The following is a 27,501-nucleotide window of genomic DNA, read 5'->3' on the forward strand; positions in this document are numbered from 1 at the left end:
ATCTGCGTAATGGAAGGAAGAAGCTTTGTTCTCTCTCACCAACCCCCCTCACCCTCTGCAATCCACCAATTGGCTTTTCATCGTCGGGTCTCGAACATACGGATGCATATTTTATAGCATAAATGTTTAATACGATTTTTTTTTTTTACTTTTTAAAACTTTATCTCTTTGGAATACTGATTAATACTGATTCTTTGAACCGACCCATTCATGCTTCTGGTGAATGCATAAATGTTTAATAAGGAATGGAGACATTCCAGCTCAGATCTTTCTGCAGTTGTTATTCACAATCTTTGAAATTTTCATTTGCTGCCGAACTGGAATCTTTACATTTATTCTTCCCTACAGTGGGCAGGTATTTGGATCAGATTGCCAAAAGCCCTGACATCCAAGAACATCTTCATCTCAGCACATCCCTCCTTAAACCCACAACGTATCTCCATCTCAGCACGTCCCTCTTTAAACCCGCAAGAACGTATCTCAATCGGAGGAAAACCCTTTTTAAACCCACGATGAAACACTAACCAGGGTTTGTTCGGAAACTTTGCAAACATTTTGACAGACTGAATTCCCTGCTGCAGAGTTTAGTGCCCGTGTTTGATGCTCTGCGCATAAGAGGTTTAATAATTGAGCAGCCACATCCATCTTATCTGTTGCATGCTGGCAGACCCAGGTTTCCTCAATCCAATAACGCAACGCTAAAAAATTATCAAGTTCCTTGCTGCTGTTGGCTCCTTTTCGAAAACCTATATACAAGGCCACTTGTAAACTGAGATTTATTCCGATATACAATTGTTTTGAATCAAAATGTATGATGATCAGTAAAATGGTTTTACTGTGAAGGCTGACATTTTTATTAGACTGATTTAAATGATCCACTTTGGTAAAGTGTTAATTACACATCTTGTACCTGCCTCAGTACTGTGTGAGTGGCAAGTAGATTGGGTTTAACCCAAACTAAACCCTACTGAGATTTATCAAACAGAGTGATAATAGATGGTAAACCCACTGAAACACATGGAGCTGTGCTGATTGAGATACGCCAGAATAGAACAATTTTAAACTAAAATGATCGGCCCAGATGCGATTGAATGATTAAATATGCATGAGGGAGGACCAGAATGAGTTCCAGCACTCCATGTCGGGCGAGTGAGGCTTCGGAATTGAGCCGATTTCTCATTGAATCTGATCCCAGATATGTATTACTATACGCAGGCCTGGGCATTCACACACTGAAGAGACTTTTGCATGTGGTTGGAAATTCTTGCTGCCTTGTCGAAACGCTACCACATTAAGGGAATTGGGAACATTGCCTCAGATCAATATTTGCAGCAGTGCACTATTTCACTCTAAAATAACTCACTACAATTTCACTGGAAATAGTGAAGAGACAATCGACCCCCATTGTGTAAAGGTTCGGACAGACACATTAAGGGGCCAAAATTGCGTATTGCCCCATTTGGGGGCGGTAAATTTACCAAGGCCAGACATTCTGCGCCCAGCTTAGAGGTCCTGCCCCAGAAGCGAAATTGGACTTACCTCCCCCTGACAGAAAGTGGAGTGGAATGTCAGCCATTCCACTTCCCCTTGGGGGCGCTAGCCGGGCGAATGTTGAAGCGTTATGCAACGCTGCCGCATTCCAAGGGCCCTCTCCTTCCATTAAAGGGGAGGGACGCTGCGAGCCTCCACTAGGCCACTGGGGATGCGGGGTGCCGTGGCCACAGTCCAGCACCGTAACGGAGTGCCAGGCTGCACGGACCCTGCAAGAATGGAGTCCGAGGCTAGGCAGTACAAAATGGCGGCGCGCACTTCCCCTTTAATTTTTGCCCCGCGAGCAAAGTGCGGCCCGGTTCGTGACCTGCGAGACTGCCGCTGACACAGCCCACAGCAGACTCACGGTGCACTGCTCAATTTCTGTCGAGGGGGGCGAAAAGGGGTTGCCGTGTGCAGTGATGATGTAATCGCCAGAGGCGCAACAGCCCGGGGCGTTTCCAGCAGTGGTGCAGCACTATCAGTTTCGCGCCTCCTCTAACTCCCGCACAATTTCACAGGATCCCGTAGCGTGCTCCTACCCCCCACACCCCCCCGCCCCCCCTGGGAATAAACACTTTCGAGCCCCGTTAGCCCCTGGAATTTCATCCCCTAAGCCTCTACACTTCAATTCGGTGTAAAATTGGTATTGAGTCGCATTATAGAGCAAGTTCCTGATTATAACTATTACAATTAAAGATGTGGTATTTGCTTAATAAAAATGTGTAGCACATCATGAACAGCAAGAATGCAGCTTCTGTGTCACATTAATCCTCAGAAGCAATGTCATGTGTAATGAATTAAAGGACTGATCAGGACAGTGGTGACTAACTATCCAGGATACCTTTCAAATGGCAATGCACATCTGCTTTGCCATTTCCCAAAAAGCAGCTTCTTATACGTTAAGATTGCCAATGTACAAATGATAAAATACCACACTGCCACAAGCTCTGTTTACAAGCAGAACGCCACTGTTCGCTCTGTGACTTGACTCCACTGATACTCAGAAGCTCCAGGGACATTGATCAGTTTTTTTTTCCTGTTAATGGTTTGATTGCTACAATTCATTCATATTTTAATTCTCTCCCTGAAGGTGTGGACTCTCATTGGCGTACAGTTCCCTAGGCATTGGCTGTCCTCTGGCACCTTGCCAAACCGGCCATTCCTAGTATTAGCTTGGACGGAGAATATCAGCAGCCCATTTCACCGTAGAGTGACAGGGTCGATGCTGAGATTGTGTTTCCCCTGGCTGGAGAAGGATGCATTGTCTCAGGATAAGGCATCGGACTTTTAAGACTTGACATGAGGAGGAATTTCTTCCCTCAGAGGATTGTGAATCTTTGGCATTCTCTACCTCAAAGTGCTGTGGATGCTCAGTCGTTGAGTATGTTCAAGGCTGAGATAGATAGATTTTTGCACTCTAAGGGAATCAAGGGATATGTGGATAGGGCAGGAAAGTGGAGTTGCGATGGAAGATCAGTAATGATCTTATTGAATGGCGGAGCAGGCTCGAGGGGCCGTATGGCCTGCTCCTATTTCTTATGTTCTTATAGAGGGCATCAGAGCCAGAGCACTTTCCATCAGGGTTGACTAGGTCACAAGCAGAATCTTAGCTGGATTACTCCTCCCCCAGTCAGAGTGCTGAAACCAATTGTAGTGTGGCCCTAGGTAACCTAACTCAGCAAGGAACACTCAAACCTGCAACCTCTGGGCTCTATAGATTCCTGCCACAACAGTCAGCAGCTTTGTGCAGTAGGCCACAGGAGCAGCTAAATTCTGATTCTTATAAAGAGCCGTATTTCCAACTCAGGTCATGTTCTGACAAGTGTCAGCAGTGGCTCAGTGGCAGCATTCTAGTCTCTGACTTAGAAGTTTGAGAGTTCAACTCTGGAGACATGTGTCCATAATCCATGCTGACACTCCAGGGCAGTAACTGAGGGGAGGGCTACACTGTCGGAGGTAGACATAAAAGATCCCAGGACACTATCCGAAGAAGAGCAGGGGAGTTCTTTCTTGGGTCCTGGACAATATTTATCCCTCAACGAACACCACAATAAAAAAAAACGATGATCTGGTCATAATCACATTGTTGTTTGAGGGACCATGCTCTGCACAAATTGGTTGCCAGGTTTCCGACATTACAACAGTGACTATTCTTCAAAAGCACTTAATTGGCTGTAAAGAGTTTTGGGATGTCCGGAGGGCGTGGCAGGCATTATATAAATGCAAGTCATTCTTTAAGTGTGTGACATTGAATCTCAGTTCTGGGGTGATTGTTGTCATTATGGTGTGCTCTTTATTACAGAGGTGCCTGGATTAGCAAATCAATTAAGGTTCCCAGTGAGCCGAAAACAGCAATTATACTGCACCGGACTTCCATTTAGGGACATAACTTGAATCCAAGCCCCATTTGTGAGCTGACCGGTATCTTAAATGGGTGACTTTTGGCATCAGTCTCAAGTGGCCCAGCGGTGCAGCTTTTCCGGGTACCAGTACTGGATGTTTATCAGCAATACAGAGGTAAAAACAAGATACCATTGCAGTCTGATCTGGATGTTATAATTTCCACAAGCCTTACAATTGCTAGCCTAGATTTTGACAGCACAACATATATCAGAGGTTCATGAACATGTGAATGACAAATAACAAGCTAGCTCGTAATATAATGTGTAATATGGCTTTTGAACTCACCAGCCGTGCTTTCACACGCTTGGGTAGCTCCTCGTCCAGTGTGAAAATATCTTCTCTCTTCAAGGTCAGCTGAGAGCCTCCCTCAAACTCCACCTAGACCGCAAGCAAATAATCAGGCAATTGACCACTTGTTGCAACAAGACCATTTGCATCAAGACCATTTGCATCATTTCAAATCCCTCCATGGCCTCGCCCCTCCCGATCTCTCTAACCTTCTCCAACCCTACAGCTCTCTGAGATCTCAGTGCTCCTCAAATTACAGCTTTTTGTGCATCCTCGATTTTCATCGCTCCACCATTGGCAGCCGTGCCTAGGCCGTAAGCTCTGGAATTTCCTCTCTAAAACTCTACTTCCCGCTCCTCCTTTTATGGCGCGCCATACAACTCTTTGAGCAAGCTTTTGGTCACCTCTCCTAGCATCTCCTTATGTGGCATGGTGCTAAATCTTATTTTTAAAATCGCTCATGTGAAGCACCTTGGGATGTTTTACTACATTAAAGGTGCTATATAAATGCAAGTTGTTGTTGTTGATGCTGATTCTATTTTCTGACAGTAGGTGGCAGTAGATCACTGGGTAAGTGCTGTACCTCAAAGTATTTCTAAAGATGCTAAAGAAAACTAGTGGCAAAGAATGGAACTGCAGAAAATCTCTTCTGGAAAGATGATTTTCATAGCTCTGTTTCAGCCCAAAAAAACACCACACTATCAAGTCATTGTTAGTTTCTCTCCCTTGTCAGGCTTCCAAGATCATGTACTGTTCCTGACTGGCTCGGTACTTGGGCAGTCACTCTTGATTTTGAAGGGGCACGTGTGATGTTGGGGAATTCTTTTACCAAGTCTGTGCTTCCCCCTCTCCCACCACTAACTGCATTACCCTACCTATCTCTGAACTTTCCTTGCTTGCTCCTGTTAAATTCTGAATAGATTTCCTTGCACTTGTTTCCTCCTCAGTGATGAAATTAAGATTCATTGCACCATTATTCATTCATTCTAATTCATTCTCTCGTGGGACCATAAAGCTCATTAACTCCTAACCTTCCTCAGTCATCCCTTCCTTCTATAATCCACAAACTTCTAAAACCTCCACTCTCTGGATCTAACCTATCTTCCCTCCTTCTCGTCTCAATTCTGGTGGAGTCCTGCACTCTGCCTGTCTCTTCACCGTAGGATTTAAAAAAATAATAATGTAACTTACAAAAATAGTTTAGAAACATAGGAACATGAGTTGGCCATTCAGCCCTTCGAGCCTGTTTCACCATTCAACTAGATCATGGCTGATCTCTATCTCAACTCCATCTCCCACCATGGTTCCTTAATACCCTTGCCTAACAAAAATCTATCAATCTCCGTTTTAACATTTTCAGTTGACCCAGCCTGAACAGCTTTTTGGAGGGGGAGTTCCAGATTTCCCCATCCCTTTGTGTGAAGAATTGTTTCTTGACATCACCCCTGTAACGAGCAAGTCATGTCTAATGAACCTATTTGAATTTTTTGAGGAACTAACTAATTTTATGGCTATGTCCCCTTGTTCTGGACTCTCCCACCAGAGGAAATTTACTCTATCAAATTCTTTAATCATCTTAAACACCTCAATTAAATCACACCTTCATTTTCTAAACTGAAGTGAATACGAGCTTAGTCTACGTAACCCGAGCTCATAATTTAACCCTTTTAGCCTTAGTATTATTCTGATGAATCTGCACTGCACCCCCTCCAAGGCCTTATCCTTCCAAGGTGCACGAGTGTGATATTGGGGGATTATCTTACCAAATATGTGCTTCCTCCTCCCTCCCACCCAAAGTACAGTGCCCAGAACTTCCGATGGGGTTTAACCAGAGCTCTGTACAACTGTAACATAACTTTCAACCCTTTGTATTCCAGACCCGGAGATAAAGGCCGACATTCCGTTAGCCTTTTAAATTATCTTTTGTACCTGTCCACTGACTTTTAGTGATTTCTGTATTTGGACCCCTAAATCTCTCTGCTCATCCACTTTTCCTAACCTCGCCATTTAGAATATATTATAATCCATCTTTCTTAGGTCCAAAGTGGATGCCCTCATTGAATTCCATCTGCCAGTTTTGCTCACTCACTGAAGCGGTCAATGTCCCTTTGCAATGTTCTCCTCCCATCTACACCATTTACTGTGCCACCTAACTTAGTGTCATTAGCAAAATTAAATATACTACTCTCTATTCCTTCAGCCAAGTCATTTATAAATAGTGAAATGCTGTGGTCCCAGTACAGATCCCTGGGGGACACCACTAGTCACATCCTGACAATTTTAGTACATGCCCACTATCCCTACTGTCTGTCTCCTACCTTCTAACCAATTCCATTTGCTCATTTTTGTTAAGTCTCTTATGTGAAACCTCGTCGAATGTCTTCTGGAAGTTCATATAAATAACATCCATACAATCCCTTATCCAAGTTGGTTACTTCCTCAAAAAATTCAAATAGACTCAATAGACATGACATGCTCTTTACAAAACCATGCTGATTCTCTCTGATATTTGTCTAAGTGCCCAGTCACTCTATCCCCAACAACAGATTCTAGTAACTTTCCCACAACTGACATTAGACTAAAAACATAAGAATTAGGAGCAGGAATAGGCCATTCGGCCCCTCGAGCCTGCTCTGCCATTCAATGAGATCATGGCTGATCTTCAAGCTCAACTCCACTTTCCTGCGCTATCCCCATATCCCTTGATTCCCTTAATATCCAAAAATCTATCAGTCTCTGTCTTGAATATACTCAGAGTCTCCACAGCCCTCTCAGGTAGAGAATTCCAAAGATTCACCACCCTCTGAGTGAAAAAGTTTCTTTTCATCTCTGTCCTAAATGGCCGACAACTTACTCTGAGACTGTGGGCCCAAGTTTCAACTGGATTTGCACCTATTTTTTTGGAGCAATTGTTTTTTTTTTGGAGTATCCTAGAAACTGCAGTTCTCCATATTTAGTTTGCTCCAGTTCTAATGAGTTAGTTTAATTTAGTTTCGTTTTAGTTCAGTTTTTTTCCCCCAAAAGGGGGCGTGTCCAGGCACTTACGCCTGTTTTGCAAGTTTGAATTGCGAAAAGTTACTCCAAACTAAATTAGAACGGAATATGTGTCCACTTTTGTATGCCAGGAAAAGCTTTGTGTAGAGTTAAGAAATCAGCGCAGCTAGCCATAGATTGGGGGGGGGGGGGGGGAAAGGAGGGAAGAGAGAGCACTAAACACCTTCACTTTTAAAAATAAAGAACCATCATCAATAATAATCAATCAATAAATCAAAAAAATTAAAAAATAAATAAATCAATAAAAAAAATAAAAGTCTCTACCTCACCTACTGCAGCACGCAGCGCTTATCCGTTCGGCCAGGGGCGGGAAATCGATCACCCAGCAGCAAAGCTCACTAAAGCAGGCAGCAGCATATCTTCGGCCGTTCGTCCAGGGCCTAGGGGCGGGAAAGTGCTCACCCAGCCAATGTTTCTGTGCCATTGCACATGCGCACACGCTCCAACGTGCATGCGCAACGGTGCTGGCACTTAAGACACACTGAGCCCTAGCCCCGCCCCCGTGCCGGCTGTGTAGACACAGCTCGTCGATAGCTCCGCCCCCCGCAGCTCAAGCTGCGCTGCGCCGACTGGAATGGAGGCCTGCAGACAGTTCAGAATAGTGAGGCACTTTTTAGGCGCACTTTTAATTCTAAAAAATAGACGCAAGGCTCGGAGGTGCACCGTTCTAATGAACAGTTCAAAACTTGGGCCCCGTGACCCCTGGTTCTAGACTCCTCGGCCCAGATGAAACATCCTCCCTGCATCTACCCTCTCAAGCCCTGTAAGAATGTTGTATGTTTCAATGAGATCACCTCTCATTCTTCTAAATTCGAGAGAATATAGGCCTAGTCTACTCAATCTCTTATAGGACAATCCCCCCGCCCCCCCCCCCCCGCACCACCACCCCTATCCCAGGAATCAGTCGAATAGGTCTATCATTTCCTAGTTTATCTCTCCTACCCTTCAAATAATGGAGTGACATTGGCAATTTTCCAATCCAAGGGGACAATTATCCTGAATCGAAGATCACGACTAACCCATCAACAATGTTTAATACTCTGGGGTGGAAACCATCGGGTCCTGGAGACTTGTCCATCTCTATTCTCATTAGTTTCTCTATCACCACTTATTAAAACTTACACTGTTAATTCCTCCCCTCAATTTATTTTTAGTTCCCTTTTCCTCTCTGGTACTTTATCCACATCCTCGACTGTAAAGCACCCTCTACATGTACTGATTTACAATTATAGGATCACTTGTCTGTCATTAAGGGACCCACATTACTTTTGCCATCCTCTTTCTATTAATATATTTGTTTAAAAAAAAATCTTGAGTGTTGACCTTGATATCGCTCAAGCTTTTTCTCATATTGATTTTTGGGGCTCTTATCACATTCTTTGTATCCCTTTGCTGCTCTTTATACCTCTCTAAGTCCGTGGGAACTCTACTGTTCTTTGTCTTCAAAAAGCCCTTTCTTTTAGTTTTATACTCGCGCTCGCTTCCCTTGTTTACCAAAGTTGTTTAATTATACAGATGCGATTCTTGGCCCTTTAGCATATGTACAGGTCTTGTATTCTAACAAATACTTTTTTTTTTGAACAACTCCTACAGTTCATCCGTAGTTTTATCAGGTCTGCCCAGTCTATTGTTGTCAATCCTGCCTCATCCCTCAAAAGTCAGCCATACTTAAATTTAAAGCCTTAGTTCATGACTCACCCTTCTCCCTAATATCGAATTCTATCATATTGTGGTCACTGTTAGCTCGGTGTTCCCTTACCGTTAGATTGTTGACTAATTCAGGCTCACTACTCATTACTAAATCTAAGATGGCCTGTTCTCTTGTTGGTTGAAGAACATATTGTTCCAGAAAACTGTCCCGAATACACTCAAAAAATTTGCTGCCTTTGGGAGTCGAGCTGTCCTGCTTCTTCCAATCTATGTGAAAATTAAAATCTCCCATTATTACCACTCTGCTTTTGCAACAAACTCCCACATTTATGTATCCTGCTTTTTTATCACTGCTATCTGGAGGTCTATAAACTCTCACCAAAGTCGTGAATTCTTTTCTATTCCTCAATTTTACCCACAACGTTTCTAATGCCTGCTCACCCTGACTGATTACCCCTCTTTCTACTGCTGCAATAGTGTCCCGCATCAATATCGCTACTCCTCCACCTTTTCCAATTTCCCGGTCCTTTCTAAAGCCCTTATAACCTGGGATTTTTTATCTTCCATTCATGCCCAGGTTTAAAGCAGATTGTCTGGAAAAGGGAGAAAAAATCTTCACAAAGAATGGAATACCACAGAGGAAGAGGCAGGTCAAGTTCTAAAGGTCAGCAAGAGGTCAGGTTCTGAAGGTCTCAGAGGTGACGTGGGCCCCAGATAATCAAAAGTCATCTTGTTTTAAGACAATGTGCAGTTAGTGGATATTTGAGCAAGGAAAGGGCAGTATACAATGTGGCACTGGTCTGCATGGCTCTGTCAGGAAGGAACATTTGACATAAAGCTTACCTGATAGTTATATCTGACCTGGGAACCAATAAACTTCGCACTGTACACCAGATTGTCAGTCCATCGCACCTGGATGACCTCGCCCTCTGTGGGTGAACCATGCTGCACACAGTCCCTGCTCTGTACAGAGAGCAATGGAACACATCATCAGGGGCAGCACAATCACGGCAGAGCATACTGAACAAGAATAGGTTACTGCCGCGAGGTTCAGTTTAAAAAAAAACTGACATTGACAAGCTTGGACCACCTTCGAACCAAGTAATAAAGCTGTTCCTCGGGCTAAACACAGGATTAAACTTGCTGATTATAATCACTGAACACTCAGCGCAAATTTACACTTGTGATGACTTTGTGTCAGATAGTTAAACAGTAAGATTGGCATTGGGCCTGTACCTGAAGAGTGTGAATCACTTGTACCTCTGACAGTCAGCCTATGGTGTGCCGATATCCTCTGCATTTGCTGGAGAAACTACATTTTGTGAGGGAGGAAGTTGACCCCAGGTTCCCTGCAAGGAACTTGCCAGAAACCTGATTCAGGCAGGGATGAGGAAGGACTTCAGTTATGTGCAGAGACAAGAGAACCTGGGATTGTTCTTCTTAGAGCAGCGGACACAGGTTTAAGGAAATTGGCCAAAGAACCAGAGGAGAGATTAGGAGAATATTGTTTACGCAGCAAGTTATGATGATCTAGAATTCACTGCCTGAAAGGGCGGTGAAGCAGATTCAATAACTTTCAAAGGGGAATTGGATGAAAAGAAAACATTTGCAAGGCTATGGGGAAAGAGCTGGGGAGTGGGACTAATTGGATGGGTCTTTCAAAGAGCCGGCACAGGCACGATGAACTGAATGGCCTCCTTCTGTGCTGTAAGTTTCTATGATTCTAGACATTATCAAGGTGCTGTATTGTGAGTGGGCAGGTATACCCGGAAATCAGGCAATGCTGCACTGCAACACCAACTGCTGGGAGCTGTGCGTGAGCAGCATAAAGGGAGCTTCCTGTCTCCACAATGGCAGGGCAGAGAAACTGTCTTGCTGGCCACTTCAACTGGTAAACACCCTGAAAAAACAATGATATTTTTTGTCCCGTCAAACATGGGTTGTGCCTGGGAGAGCATTTGGAGCTTTGTAACATTGGGGTGACGTGCCGGAGTGGGAAAGGGGACAGCAAATTTGAGGCAACGAGGGTCGACAGGATCACAAGAAGCATATTGCACAACATGAAGGAATTTTGACGTGTGTTCTTTCCAATTGCGTTTTGGTATCAATATACTAAATGAGCTTGATGACAAGCGTGGGGGAGTCATCATGTGAGGAATCACAGGCATAAACCTGTGCCCCGTTACTCTCTGTAACCCCAACATACTGTGCACCCGATGGCACTATTAACTACACAAACAATGAGAGCTGCCTGCCATTCCAATGTCCGGAACACAGTCAGCTTACATCAGTTTCAAATATATTACCCAAACCCATCCGTTTATTATTTGATAAGAAATCTGGCAATGATCTATACTTTTATATGATTTTCTTGCTTTACTGTGTCACATTACTGAGTACTTTTATTAGGATCAATGGATCTATGACCTCTCCTACAAAAAGATCCTCTTAGCGAAGAGGTGTGGCCAAGACTTGTATGTTAACTGCTAAAAACACCTCCAAACAAATAAAGGCTTACTACTCACAACAATATTTTCTGGGTATACGTTGTCACTGTATGATCCATCTTCAAAATTGATTTCGTAAAAGGTCTGTGCTGCAGTCCCAATCACTTTGCACTTGTAGTAAAGTCCATTTCGGTTTTTTGCAATGATCATCTGCCCTACTGACACAAACCGAAGATCTCGGTTTTGCTAAAATTTATGGGAGGGGGAGGGGTAAGAGAAGAAAAAAGGGAGATAATTGAGTATATACAGAAAATTAAGATATTTAATCTTTCTACTTTTTAAACTGGTAAGGTAGAGAACTATCCAGTACATAGATTATTTCACGAGTGCGAAATAATTCAATTCTCATAAAAGCTTTTCAAGAACTTTATAATGAGTTGTTCTCTTCCAAAAACGCATCTTTCTGATGGAATATTCCGAATTTCCCTCTTCCCCATTGTCTCCCCCTTGTGGTCACACTGGGTGATGCCCCTCCAGAGCCCCGACTCCCATCAGTTACTCTCTATTCAAGGGGTGTCCAAGCTATGTGTCTATCTGGGGTTCAAAGCTGCAAACCACGGAGCTTCAAGGGCCACATCTAAAGTTTAAATCCATGGGCCCATTAATGTGTTTGGAATCAGAACCTAGTGGTAAGATTAGCCCTCTTCAATCTTTCAGGCTCACACAATTCAAACCGTGTAAAGCAACAAATAAGAAATAAGTGTAACAGGACCGATTACCTAGGGTTCGAGAACTGGATTGCCAAGGCTCAAGAACCACAAGTGGGCCATTGGTTACAGTTTGACGATCCCAACTGCATTCCATTGCTACTCCTATGATACTACCCTTTTAGCCCACCGCCAGATGTCATTTGTGGCCCATATGTTGCATTCCTCCATATTCAGTGATCATTTATATTCACTGCACGTGATCAGATAAGCTACGGTTATGCATAGAGAGCATGCAGAAACCAAGCGCAGGCAGCGGAAGGAGCGTGCGGCAAATCAGTCCCACCCACCCTTTCCCTCAATGACTATCTGTCCCACCTGTGACAGAGACTGTAATTCCCGTATTGGACTGTTCAGTGTCACCTAAGAACTCATTTTGAGAGTGGAAGCAAGTCTTCCTCGATTTCGAGGGACTGCCTATGATGATGGCGATGGTTCAGATAATTGGTAAACAATTCTCTTTGGTCACATGACTGACAGGATGACACATTGTGAAGTAGGGTTGTTTGACCAAACAGTCACAGGTTAGTGAAGGAGAGGTGTGCCAATATCAACAGAATACACATCCATTCATGGTGCAGTCTTGCAGCCCGCTGTTCCTGTGCACTCTCAGACTGAGATTCCTTGTGCTGCTTGGAATATTTTTCAGAAAATACAACTTAATGATAAACGCTGCCTCTTTTCCGTGCCTACACAACTGCAATCACACCTCCATGACCTGCATCATCCATTTCCAATCTCTATACAAATCCAATTCCCTCCCCGGTGACCACCTTTGTCCATTCTTTGCAACAAAAATAAATTACCTCCCCCTTCCCCCTCCTCAATAAAGTCTGCTTATACTGTCATTTTTCTTGCATGTAATTCCTTTTTATCAAGGTAAAGTATGTATATTGTAGTCTCATCTCCTGTTCTATCCCTCTCTCATATTTATCATGATTTGTGAATGATGTGCTCCCACGTATCAAGGTTACTGCAAGTTGTGCCAGATGTTATCTTTCTTGGATGGAATCCCTCACGGAGAATTGAGGAGAATAGTCAGGCTCAATTGGAGACGAGAACAGCTCATCATAGAGATTCAGCCTTTGTAAAGCCCTCAAGTCACCAATTTCCTTCTTTTCCGGAAGGAACCTTAAAATGGTGAGCACTTCGGAAGGAGGCAAGCTCCTTGCAGAGAAGGTGTTGTAGTTTTCAACATGGTCGGTCCATCACTACACAAACCGATATCACATTACATTGGGAATAATCAACGGACAGCGTCAATTGTAAAGCAAGAATCAAACAGAAGATAGACAGCATAGAATCACAGAACAACCCAGCAACAGAAACACACTATTCAGCCCATCAAGTCTGTGCTGATGTTTTTCTCTATGTGTCACATAGTCTAATCCCACATCACTGCTCGCTCCCAATAACCTTTACTATTCCTCTTTTTTAAAGCAACTATCTAATTCCTTTTTAAAAGAATTGCTTGACTCTGTTTCAACAGAAGTTTTTTTGCAGTAAGTTCCAAATTGTAACCACCCTGTGTTTAATAAACATTTTGCTAACTTACCCTTCAATTGTTGTATGATTTTCTAAACCTGTACTCTCTCACTAACCAATAGAAACAATCTAGCACTATTTACCTCATCATAACTCTTCATAATCTTTAAGACCTCTAGCAGATCACCCCTTAACCTTTTCAGCTCTAGTGGAAAAAAGCCCTAATGTTTCAAGTCTGTCTTTCATAAACTTCTTAGTGAATCAACACTGTACCTCTTCCATTGCTGTTGTATCCTTCCTATAACGGGGTGTCCAAAACTGCACACATTATTCCAACTGAAGCTTAACTGAGCTACATACAAGTTCAAAGTTACCGCCTTGCTTTTGTATTCTATGCCTATGGATATCAAACCAAGGATTGGTTTACCTTTTTTGTGGCTTTTCATGTGTATCTTCAGACCCAAGTACTTCTGCTTTTTTCCTCCACTTAAAATCTTACCACTTAAGGTGCAATTCCTTTCCCTAATTTTGTTTCCTTTCCACAGAATTTTGAAAATTATAGTCAGAGCCCCCACAATTTCTTCATTCAAAGATCCTCAGATGGAAACCATTAGGTCCCAATAGTTTTTCTGCCTTAAGTTTATGCAACTTTTCTAGTACCATTTATCTTTGATTAGTAATATCCACTAACTGTTCTACACCCATCTCGTGGTTCGACAATTGGAATAACCACCTCCGAGATACTAAGTAAGTACCTTTCCACAACCTTCTGCTACCCCTCACTCTCCACTCCAAGCTTGCCTTCTTCATCTCTTAACAGACTTGCCCTTCCCTTGACTATCCTCTTCTCACTGTGTCTCTGTTCTCTAATTTCCTCAACAGCCTAGACTTTCTGATCCCTTTTTTATAGCTTATCTGACCTGTTGGATTATTTTTATTGTTTGCACTGTAAGCACTAAATGCTTTTTTTTTCCAGTTTTAAAATTGATCTACTCTCTCATTTCACCCAGGAAACTCCCACGCTCAACAAACTCGCTATTTCCTTACTGGCACGTGACGGATTTCCTCTCCTGTTTCAACATTTGCCACTTTTGTTCTACCTGGAAATGTTTCCTTCCATTTAATGTGGGCAATGTGCCTTTTAGCTCACGATAATTTGCTTTTATCCAGTCATGTTCTCTTAGCCTCAACTTTTCTTTTTTCATTCTATTCTCACACTGAATTGAATTATGTTGTGGTTACTGCTCGCCAAAGATTTCCCTATCTGTGCCTCTTCATTATCCAGAACCAAGTGTTGTACAGGTTGAACCGCTCTTATCCAGCACCCTCGGGACCTGGCCTGTGCCGGATAAAAGGATTTGCCGGACGACGGGAGGTCAGCATTTCGGGCCCAGCTTTGGTCGGCCCGGAGGCGGCGGGGAGAGGAAGAGTTGTGGCAAGAGGAGGGGCAAGCTCTACGGCTCCTTCGTGTCGCTTGACTACCTCCGCCCGCAGCGGGCCACGGCACAGCTCGGCCTGCAGCTGGGCTACAGCGACAGGGTGTGTGTGCACGACGGGGCGGCCTTCTACAACAACCGGCGTCCCGTCGCCCTCCCGACAAGAAGAACTGCTTCTCCTTCCAGCCGGGGAACTTCCACTGCAGCACCAAGATCTGCATCTTCGAAGGATTGCCAGGACGAAGCTGGGTCCAAAATGCGGCCGGCCTCAGGACACAGCATGCCGACCCGGCCTCAAAGGGAGCACTGGAGGCGGCGGGGAGAGGAGGAGCGGCCAGCCACGGGACACAGCGCAGGCCACCACCCCCTGCCAGGAGTGATGCCGGACGAGGGAGGTAGCCGGATGAGAGAGTGCCGGATAAGAGGTTTAACCTCTAGTGCTTCCTTCCTTGTTGTGAATAATAACATTGGCTGAGAAAACTGCCTTGAACACACTGAAAATAAAAACTCCCTTTTCTCAATATAGTTTTCCTATCCTAATCTATTTTTTTTTGATCATTAAATCCTCCCAGTTAAGCCTGCCTCTCTAATTGGTCTACAAGCCTCCTCTTCAATTTTCGGTCCACTATTTGGTGGTCTGTAATACATTCCTAGTAATGTGACTCATCCTTTGTTATTCGTCATCTTAATCTAGCTTTCTATGATTTTATATTTTAATTAATGACTAATTCTCCAATATAAACAGTAAATGCTGCAAACACTCAGCAGGTCAGGCAGCTTCTGTGGAGAGAGAAACAGAGATAACATTTCAGGGCAATGACCATTCGTCAGATCTGCAAAATGTTACAGAAGCAACAGGTTTTAAGTACAGGAGCTGGCAGGCTTAAAGCCGGTTACATCTCTAACATTATCCAGTTCAGAGGAAAGGTCAACAGTTTGAAACGATATCTCTGTTTCTCTCTCCACAGATGCTGCCTGGCCTGCTGAGTATTTCCAACAATATTTTGACACCAATTCCCCAATGTTGTTCTTTATACTCTGTGCATTAATATATATATATATATTTTAGTTTAAATTCCCTAATTTTGACAAGTGTTTTTAAATCTTTTCACATCCAGATTTCTTTTGAAATGACTGAACTGCATTATGGATCAGTGGGAAGTATGTGCAGCACAATAATATGCGTGAAGTTTACAGGATTCATGTATTGGTGCATTTGTTTACTTCAAATCACCATGGCCAGCTGGCACCATGTTACAATTTTACCTAAATTACATTTTCCAAAAAAATGTCCAAGTATCTAATTAGTATAGCACGCCAATAATTACTACAGCTGTACAGCTTTGTGAAAAATCTTAAAACTACATAGCTTTGGTGTGTAAATCCCAACATTTACTCCAATACAAATGAATGCAGCATTAGTCAAATCAGCTCAAAAACCAGCAAGTACTGGGGCTAAGAAATACTGCACCAGCAGACCCAAGGTTAAGTATGGGACTCAAATATCACGTTCGCTCCACATACAGGTTATATCCACAAGATCCCTTTTCAAAATTGAGGTATGGCCATTCCTTCATCATTGCTGGGTCAAAATCCTGGAACTCCCTCCCTGTTGGAGTGCCATCACCACATGTGGTTCAAGAAGGCCACCACCTTCTCGAGGGCAATTGGGGATGGCCAATAAATGCTTGCCTTTCCAGCGACGCCTACATCCCATGAACCAAAAAAAAGCACACTCAACATTTCTGTACCCTTTTATAAAAAACTAGCAATTTTCATATTCTGATTCCACAATGAGAACTGGAATAAACCTATAATTTTCATCCTGTGATATCAGTCATCCCTCATTTTAAATTCCTAAACCTTTCATTCTGTCTGTTCACCTGGGTAGTCTGCTTGATATGATAATCTATGCATGCACTATATTTCAGTAAAACCCACTGCCTTCTTCAAAATATTCCAGCTATACATGAGTGACTAAAATTAATGTGCTCCCTATATTTTTGGTGAGCTTGCAAGTGCATTGAGGGACAACAGTAAACAAATATGCTATCAATCAAACCTCATGAAATACAGTTAAATTATTTAGGTTTATCCCAGTCCATGCTGTGGTTTCAGAATTACAATGTTTTTCTTAAAGTGTGAACTGGACGTGAGTAGGCTGATCTAAAACAGCAGCGATCAGTGGACACAAGATAAAAGTTCACGGGGTTGGAGGTAATATATTAGCATGGATAGAGGATTGGCTAGCGAACAGAAAACAGAAAGTCAGGATAAATGGGTCATTTTCCAGTTGGCAAGCAGTAACTAGTGGGGTGCCACAGGGATTGGTGCTGGGTCCTCAACTATTTACAATCAATATTAATGACTTGGATGAAGGGATTGAGTGTAATGTAGCCAAGTTTGCTGAAGATACAAAGATGGCTGGGAAAGCAAATTGTGAGGAAGACACAAAAAATCTGCAAAGGGATAGAGACAGGCTAAGTGAGTGGGCAAAAATTTGGCAGATGGAGTACAATGTGGGAAAATGTGAGGTTATCCAATTTGACAGAAAAAGCAGGGAAAGTCCTGCTACAGCTGTACAGGGTATTGGTGAGGTCACAGCTGCATGCAGTTTTGGTATCCATATTTAAGGAAGGATATACTTACATTGGAGGCTGTTCAGAGAAGGTTCACCAGGTTGATTCCGGAGATAAGGGGGTTGACTTGTGAAGATAGGTTGAGTAAGTAGGGACTATACTCATTCGAGTTCAGAAGAATGAGAGGTGATCTTATCGAAACATAGAAGATAATGAGGGGACTCGACAAGGTAGATGCTGAGAGGATATTTTCACTCATAGAGGAAACTAAAACTAGATGGCATAGTCTCAGAATAAGGGGCCGCCCATTTAAAACTGAGATGAGGAAGAATTTTTTCTCTCAGAGGGTTGTAAATCTGTGGAATTCTCTGTCCCAGAAAGCTGTGGAGGCTGGGTCATTAAATATAAGTAAGGCGTAGACAGACAGATTTTTGAGTGATAAGGGAGTAAAGGGTTATGGGGAGCGGGCAGGGAAGTGGAACTGAGTCCATGATCAGATCAGCCATGATCTTATTAAATGGCGGAGCAGTCTCGAGGGGTCAAATGGCATACTCCTGCTCGTATTTCTTATGTTCTTCTGTACGTTCTTAAATACGACACTATAGTACCCAACACTTCTAGATTAACTCTCAAGGAAATTATGGAAATTCAAATTGCAATGATCTATCTTTAACTTACGAATATGGCAGGGGGATGGGAACCTATGCAGAGAGATAGAGAGAAGTAGAATGGGGGCGGAAGGAAAAGATAGAAAGATGAAAAGTAAAAGTGGAGGGCAGAGAATGATAAAAAGACAAACCTGAAGGCTCTGTGCCTCAATGCGCGGAGTATTCGCAATAAGTGGATGAATTAACTGCGCAAGCAGCAATGAATGAATATGATATAATTGGCATCACGGAGACATGACTCCAGGGTGACCAAGACTGGGAACTCAACATCCAGGGGTATTCAGCATTCAGGAAGGATAGACAGAAACGAAAAGGAGGTGGGGGTGGGCGTTGCTGGTTAAAGAGGAAATTAATTCAATAGTAAGGAAGGACATTAGCTTGGATGATGTGGAATCTGTATGGGTGGAGTTACGGAATACTAAAGGGCAGAAAACGCTAGCGGGAGTTGAGTACAGACCACCAAACAGTAGTAATGAGGATGGGAACAGCATCAAACAAGAAATTAGGGATGCGTGCAATAAAGGTACAGCAGTTATCATGGGTGACTTTAATCTACATATTGATTGGGGTAACCAAACTGGTAGCAATGCGGTGGAGGAAGATTTCCTGGAGTGTATTAGGAATGGTTTTCTAGACCAATGTCGAGGAACCAACTAGAGGGCTGGCCATCCTAGACTGGGTGATGTGTAATGAGAAAGGACTAATTAGCAATCCTGTTGTGCGAGGCCCCTTGGGGAAGAGTGACCATAATATGGTAGAATTCTTTATTAAGATGGAGAGTGACACAGTTAATTCAGAGACTAGGGTCCTGAACTTAAGGAAAGGTAACTTCGATGGTATGAGATGTGGCTAGAATAGACTGGCGAGTGATACTTAAAGGGCTGACGGTGGATAGACAATGGCAAACATTTAAAGATCACATGGATGAACTTCAACAATTGTAAATCCCTGTCTGGAGTAAAAATAAAACGGGGAAGGTGGTTCAACTGTGGCAAACAAGGGAAATTAAGGATAGTGTTAAATCCAAGGAAGAGGCATATAAATTGGCCAGAAAAAGCAGCAAACCTGTGGACTGGGAGAATTTTGTAATACAGCAGAGGAGGACAAAGGGTTTAATTAGGAGGAGGAAAATAAGAGTATGAGAGGAAGCTTGCTGGGAACATAAAAACTGACTACAAAAGCTTCTATAAATATGAAGAGAGAAAAAAAGATTAGTGAAGACAAATGTAGATCCCTTGCAGTCAGATTCAGGTGAATTTATAATGGGGAACGAAGAAATGGCAGACCAGTTAAAACAAATACTTTGGTTCTGTTTTCACGAAGGAAGACACAAATAAACTTGCGGAAATACTAGGGGACCAAGGGTCTAGTGAGAAGGAGGAACTGAAGGATATCCTTATAAAGTGGGAAATTGTGTTAGGGAAATTGATGGGATTGAAGGCCGATAAATCCCCGGGGCCTGATAGTCTGCATCCCAGAATACTTAAGGAAGTGGCCATAGAAATAGTGGATGCATTGGTGGTCATTTTCCAACAGTCAGTCGACTGTGGATCAGTTCCTATGGACTGGAGAGTAGCTAATGTAACACCGCTTGTTTAAAAAAGGAGGGAGAGAGAAAACGGGTAATTATAGGCCGTTTAGCCTGGCATCAGTAATGGGGAAAATGTTGGGATCAATTATTAAAGATGAAATAGCAGCGTCAGGATCGGTCCCAGTCAGCATGGATTTATGAAAGGGAAATCATGCTTGACAAATCTTCTGGAATTTTTTGAGGATGTAACAAGGGAGAACCAGTGGATGTAGTGTATTTGGACTTTCAAAAGACTTTTGACAAGGTCCTGCACAAGAGATTGGTGTGCAAAATCAAAGCGCATGGTATTGGGGGTAATGTGCTGGCGTGGATAGAGAACTGGTTGGCAGACAGGAAGCAGAGAGTCGGGATAAACGGGTCCTTTTCGGGAATGGCAAGCAGTGACTAGTGGAGTACTGCAGGGCTCAGTGCTGGGACCCCAGCTCTTTACAATATACATTAATGATTTAGATGAAGGAATTGAGTGTAATATCTCCAAGTTTGCAGATAACACTAAACTGGGTGGCGGTGTGAGCTGTGAGGAGGACGCTAAAAGGCTGCAGGGTGACTTGGACAGGTTAGGTGAGTGGGCAAATGCATGGCAGATGCAGTATAATGTGGATAAATGTGAGGTTATCCACTTTGGGGGCAAAAACACGAAGACAGATTATCTGAATGGCGGCAGATTAGGAAAGGGGGAGGGGCAACAAGACCTGGGTGTCATGGTTCATCAGTCATTGAAAGTTGGTATACAGGTACAGCAGGCGGGGAAGAAGGCAAATGGTATGTTGGCCTTCATAGCTAGGGGATTTGAGTATCGGAGCAGGGAGGTCTTACGCCAGTTGTACAGGGCCTTGGTGAGGCCTCACCTGGAATATTGTGTTCAGTTTTGGTCTCCTAATCTGAGGAAGGACGTTCTTGCTATTGAGGGAGTGCAGCGAAGGTTCACCAGATTGATTCCCGAGATGGCGGGACTGACATATGAGGAGAGACTGGACCAACTGGGCCTTTATACACTGGAGTTTAGAAGGTTGAGAGGGGATCTCATAGAAACTTACATGATTCTGACGTGACTGGACTGGTTAGATGCGGGAAGAACGTTCCCGATGATGGGGAAGTCCAGAACCAGGGGACACAGTCTTAGGTTAAGGGATAGGCCATTTAGGACTGAGATGAGGAGAAACTTCTTCACTCAGAGAGTTGCTAACCTGTGGAATTCTCTACCGCAGAGAGTTGTTGAGGCCAGTTCATTGGATATATTCAAGAGGGAGTTAGATATGGCCCTTGCGGCTAAAGGGATCAAGGGGTATGGAAAGCAGGAAAGGGGTACTGAGGGAATGATCAGCCATGATTTTATTGAATTGTGGTGCAGGCTCGAGGGGCCGAATGGCCTATTTTCTGTGTTGCTATGTTTACTATAATCTTCAATGAAAGACTTTAGTTAAAAAGGGGCATGGAGTTTTTTCACACTTATTCCAAGGGCGATTGGTAATTTCACTGCTGACACAACTGAACAAATGATTAGAGGATTAATTACAGATGTGCACTGTCTCGAGTAAATTTGAGCTTGTATGTATATACACAATTTAACAACCCATTTGATATCTCATGTAAATGTTATCTGATCACTCTTTGGTAGGTTGTATACAATATGTACAAGAGGTTTGTTTGATTTTTCCCTCTTGCTTTATTTTTCAAATTGCTACCATCATTGCATCAATAACTTCAGGAGTTAATTGGCAACCTGACAAGCGAGGTGCAAAATTACAGTAAGATTATTTGTAAGAACGTGAATATTTCAAGGATAAATAGTTAATTACATTTTTTTTCAACCCTAGCTTTCAGTTATTTCCCCACTGCCAGAGCATCTTTCACCATCTGAGAAACAGGCTGGCCACTAGCTTCTGGGGAGGTACTAATGCTGCTCTATAACCAACAATAAACAGGGCAAGCTGTTTGAGAGTCAAAATTCAAACATATCTTAACTCTGTGGCTTAAAGAATTTAATACCAAAATGAATAAATCTTTAAGGAACAGGAAGAACTGGTATATATTGAGTGGTGATCTTAGAGATACTTAAGTTGGTAAGTGGTACAGAAAGATATATCTAGAACATTACTTCAAATTTAACTCTGTGTAGAACAAGGGGACATTGGTTTAAATTGGTTGAAGATAAATTTAGGACAGTCATGAATGTTTTCTTCACAAGGAGTGAACATTACGTGGAATTGCAATTCCTGGTGAGGTAGTGGAGCTGAAAACCATTTAATAGTTGGATGTTATGATAAGGCATAGGCTCGTTCTGGATAGGCTGATCTGCCTCAATCTTGAAGCCAAAAAGCAGTTTTGGTAGGGAACGATCACTTAGTAAATCAAACCAGCAAGTACATTGTGAAATACTTTAAGTACCAAACACCATTAATCTATGGAGTAAAACTGAAGTTGCAAGTAATCAGTTCACCAACTGTTCCTCGACCATTACTGGCCCAATCTAATTCATGGTTACACTTACATTCTGGCTGGTCGCTTTGTGCTTGAAGCAGATGATGGACACAACATATGGCCAATCGTCTGGTTCCATTACAACCCCCGCAGCATGAGCACATGTCACGTGAAATGATGTTGAACAATGCTCATATGAACACTGGATACAGGCCCCCGAGATGCTCTTCATTCTTTTCCTGCAGTACACACATTTCTGATGAAGCAAAAAAAAAAAAGAGGCATATAAAGAATTCATCTTCTGCTTTTAATTTCACTAGTTTGTAAGCACTGAAATGTTTTACAGCTCATGTTGAATTAAATGAAGTGAAGCAGAATGTGTTAACAGCAATAAATATAATCAAAGTAAATTTAAACTGAAAAAGATCCCCACCGGTTAGGCTGTACAATAAAATAGGGTCTCAAGAGGATAACTTTGGTTACAGTTTCAATGTTGTTATTGTACATGGGGAAAAATGCCTGTTGAAAGGGACCATCTGTCTATGACCACGACTGTACATCAGACTCCAGTATCAGTACTGGGACTGGAAACAAAAGCTTTGTTACCATCTGTTACTATGCCTATAGTCCCAATATAATTACTAGGAATAGACAGATTCCAACCCCTTATATTTAGGTACACATCACTAGCCACACTGATACAATTCCTGGGATCCTGCACCATCTTCAGCAATCTTCAGCATCCAGATGGCCAAACCCAACTGCTGAATATCCTGGACTTTTCAGTTGAAGAATCATTTTCAGAACAGGGTCTAAAACTTTACTATCAGGAGTTGGATGTGGATTCAAATCAAATTATCAAATCACATTAAATCAGCCAAACTGAATTTTATGATAAGTAACTGAATACAGTACTGACTGAAACAGAGCAAGACACTTTCGGGTCGTTTGCTCCTTCTTGAAACCGAGCTCCTGAATGGCCAGTCTGAGCTGATGCCAACTGATCAGAACACCTTTTATCTGAAAGCTCTCATCAATAGCCCTCCACTCAATTTACCTGTAAAGTATCACCTCAATGAAACAATTTTTGCTCTCTCTTTATCCTCCAAAAATAACACATAGTTAGACGCAGGTAATAGATTCAGGTCCACAATGCATGGCTGTGGTCAGCATGCTTCCAGCCAATACATTTCAACAAAACTTTAACTGGTAGTGGTCCACACCACCCTCGAGTTGTTCACTGGTTTTGACACAATCCCGACCAGTCCACACCTTGACTTGACTCTGGAATAATAATCTTTTATTTACTGATTAAAGGAGGGGGCAGGGGAATACGTTTGGACTGATATTAAACAAACTGCGCCTTTCTACATTCAACATTCCCTGCACAGAGTGAAGCTGTGCAGCGCTTGGTATCAAAATGTGCCAACTTTTCTTCGAATATAAGGAAAATGGAAATACAAAGCAGGTTCATCGACATTAGCGGAAAAGATTGGCGAAGTGTTTGAATGCACTGCTCCTCAAAACTCAATGATTTTATTTCTGTGCCTCTAAAGCAGTATGAACTATTATTCAGAGAAAAAATTTATTCCACGAGATACAAATTAAGAAGGATTGCTATAAATCCCACTTTCATCTTAATATAAAGCTTTTTACTATACTTTGAATGGATTAAGAAGAACAGCTATTTTGAACACTTCAAGGTTTTGAAGATGTGAGAATAGAAAAAGGGAAAGAAAAGTACTCGTCATTTATTTGGGTTTTTTTTCCCACATACTCAGCACATTCCTAATGCACAGCCAGTGAATTCCTCAAAGTCAAGTCACTGTGTTTTGTAGGTAAACATGCTGGTCAACTTGCCCACAGCAAATGCCTCATGAACAGCCAGGAAATGAATGACAAGTTAATCGGTTTGGTGGTGTTAGTAGGCCAGGACACCAGAAGAATTCCTTGCTCTTCTTGTAAAAGTGCCTTAGGATCCTTTTTGTCCACCTGAGCAGAAGAGCCTTGATTTCATGTTCCATTCACGAAAACAGCTGCTGCAGCAGTACGGTACTCCTTCAATACCAATGCCATGATTGATTAAATGCTCAAGTCCCTGAACCAAACAGTAATGGCATTTCACTTGAACTCACAACATTCTGGCTCAGAGCAGTGAGAAAGAAAACTGCAGTGTTGTTTTACGAGAAAATTATCATTGGAATGAATAGTCACCGGGACGTGAGTCACCTGGCAGCTGACCTCTGAGGTATAGACAAGGTAAATCCAGAACACGATTTCATGACAGTCGGAATAGGGCTCAGTTTCAAAGTGGCAAAAAGCAAATTTGGGGCCGATGTCAGGAAGTTCTTCACCAAAAGAATGATCAGCATATGAATGGAGTCAAAAAACTCTTGTTTAAGAAATAGTTGGATTCTAATAGTTGCAGGGGCGGGAGTGGGGGGGGGAGTGGAACATAACCTGTAGTCTTTCTGGATGAATGGACCAAATGGTCATGCATACCTATATCCATCATGTGATTTTTACTCTGATACTAAGGACCATAGATCTGCTCTTCAGGAGAGGAGAGGGACTTTGAAGCTGTGCTTTTCTTTAATGCAAATTTATAGGAAAATTGAAAGGACATTCATGAGGAGTTCTATCTATGGGATACCGACAATGGTAGAGATTGGTCTGAGATCTTAACATTTCCATGGAACTGGGGATAATCGCATTGAGAATCGGTAAAGCGGAAGTTTCCTGCTACAACACTTTTCCTGCTCATCCATCATCTTGGGACTTGGGTTGATGGCACCTCTTAACCTCAGGGACCTGGGCCTCACTGCACTTCAATGCAGAGAGTTCAGGAAAACTCAACCCAGATTCTAGTGAATACAAATCCATGGCACAAAACCACTCATAATTTGGCACTAATTGCAGAATTGTCAATATTAGTTGTTTACGAAGAGCAGGAGAGACACAGATTGCAAACCATTTAAATAAGTGAAGTGGGTGGTCTTTAGTTTTAAAGGGTAATATTCATCAACGTGAGTGACAACTTTAAACCAAATGAATTAGCACTGAATGACAATGGCTGGTGTGTAATTGTACAATCATATGGCTGATTTCAGAAATAGAAATGTCACAATGGTGTATTTAGCTGTACCCTTCTGCAGCTGGGATTGAGGAACAGCAAAGCACTGAAATAACTGAAAACTGGCTTTAAAAAGGTGCATTGTTCAAAAACCCCTCCTTGGTTTCAAGTAGTTATACTGACAGGGTCACCAAGAATCACCAGCAAATGGAACAAAAACTTGACATTTTCCTGCAAGCAAAATACACTCTTCTGCCACCCCAGGAAACCTTCTGATTTTTGGACGGTTTAATGAAAATCAACTCTACCTTGAATTTGAATTGGGACTCGGTATACAGAATATCTGAGGAGTACAGCTAAAGACCAGATTATTTTTGTGGCTCACCAGATTGGGTCTTATTGGTAATATGTGGGGGGTAACGCAGAATGATTACATTTCAAAGAAACGGCATGCGTTTTCGCAAGAAAATCTGTTTTCTATTAGCTGCTTTGTCAACTTGATAACAGTGATTCTTATAAATAAAAACAAACTCATTTGTTTTTCAATGCTTGGAAATTGTTCCCCAAACAAAATCTTTCAAGACTAAAATAAATGAATCTGCTTCTCCGTCCATGCCTACCATTATGGATCTGACATGTACGCTCCTGTTCTGCCCTCATTACTTGACCTGGTCACTACTGAACACATCAAGTTCACCCTCGGTTTTCACAGTTTACCACATATCAAATGTCCTCTAATCATATCTGTGCCCCATTAAGACAGAAATGTTCAATTAATCTCAATTAGAATAAAGATTAGCAGACGAGGAGTACTCCTACAACTTCATCACCTTGAATTTTATAGATGTTTTACACAACAGAGGGCACCCAGGCACATTTCTGGAGGGCAGAAGAGGGAGAGAAGCTAGGGGAGGTGGCCAACGAGGCTGATTTTAAAGACACTTTTGAAGGTGGTGAGAAAGGTAGTGGGACAGAGGGAATTACAAAGAAAATTCTAGAATACAAGGACATGGTGGCTGAAAGCGCAGCCACCTATGATGGAAATGGGGATCAAAGAACTCAGTGATTTAGAGTCAGTCGAGTGAAAATCACAAAGGGTACTTCATTAAATATAAATTTATGTACGGTTTAAATTTGTTTCTCCTTCGTCCTCATTTTTTTTGCAAAATAAAATATGAAAAAAATGTCAAAATGAAATGTGGTGGTGGGAGAGGAAAACTGCAACCCAGCAATTGGGCCAACTCAGTACCAGATGCTGTAGCAAGCCTATCAGCTATCCCCAGGCACAACCAGATACCTTGGAAATAAGATTGACAGATGGATGCGAACAGTTGCCTCTGCCTACCAAAATCAAATGAGAGAGGTTGTGGTTTAATAGCAGGTGTAACCCCTCTCACTTTAATAGGTGTTAGTGATTTTTTGGGGTGGATTCTTAATGGTAAAACTGCAGCATTAGTTACCGTACTGCTAACAGGAAGTGTGTAGGATGTACTGTTGCCTTAAGTGTAACTTCAAGATATATACTTTCTATAAGTAGTCCATTATTTCAGACGTCATTGCAAGAAAATCAAATGGAACAAACCTCACTTAAGCATCCACACACGTTGAGCAACAAACGTTGCCGAGTGTGTTATATTTGAATGGAATATTTTGAAGATTCTGGCCAATGATTAAATTGCCCCTATGATGATCAACAATCTAATCTGGGCTGAAGAATTACTAAGTGTGTTAACAGGGAGTCATCAAAATTAATTGAAGCTGTTTTAAGGATTCTCAAAATTCCTCGATTCTACATTTGGTTTATCTTAATTTTCTTATGGCGCTATTGCTTAATGCAGCCTCTGTTGAGAGAGGAGCAGAATGCTCGAAGCTGTGACTTTCTGTATAAGCTCGTCTTAATGCTGAATAATTAGATGTGAAGTAAGCCATTTGGTGGTGGGGATAGAGTTGAGTAAAACTGTCTCATCTTCTGAAGGTAATATATGATGCCATTGCATGGGGTTATACCAACAACTCAACTGAATGAAGGCATGTTAAAACTCCTTCCTAACTGCAGTGGGTAGAGGAGAGTCTTGAAACACTCCAGGATTTTCAGGACCATCTGAT

General features: G+C 42.4%; 1 protein-coding gene and 1 long non-coding RNA gene across 4 annotated transcripts in view; one reads left to right on the forward strand and one right to left on the reverse strand.

Annotated features, from left to right (window-relative positions):
- The window catches only part of kdm4b (lysine (K)-specific demethylase 4B), a 555,684-nt gene that overhangs the window by 3,684 nt on the left and 524,499 nt on the right, over positions 1 to 27,501 (reverse strand). For all 3 annotated transcript variants that reach the window (XM_070859945.1, XM_070859943.1, XM_070859944.1), the window contains 4 exons: positions 22,393 to 22,578; positions 11,454 to 11,621; positions 9,772 to 9,891; positions 4,222 to 4,314 (listed from right to left, as the gene is read on the reverse strand). In XM_070859945.1, the coding sequence (XP_070716046.1) occupies positions 4,222 to 4,314; positions 9,772 to 9,891; positions 11,454 to 11,621; positions 22,393 to 22,578 (567 nt within the window). The remainder of the gene's footprint in view (positions 1 to 4,221; positions 4,315 to 9,771; positions 9,892 to 11,453; positions 11,622 to 22,392; positions 22,579 to 27,501) is intronic.
- LOC139228688 (uncharacterized) lies at positions 4,030 to 14,673 on the forward strand. Its single transcript, XR_011587601.1, has 3 exons — positions 4,030 to 4,050; positions 9,506 to 9,592; positions 14,638 to 14,673. It is a non-coding gene; the product is annotated as an uncharacterized lncRNA (long non-coding RNA).

Source organism: Pristiophorus japonicus, chromosome 18 (genome assembly GCF_044704955.1).
Source record: "Pristiophorus japonicus isolate sPriJap1 chromosome 18, sPriJap1.hap1, whole genome shotgun sequence".
Lineage (NCBI taxonomy): Eukaryota > Metazoa > Chordata > Chondrichthyes > Pristiophoridae > Pristiophorus > Pristiophorus japonicus.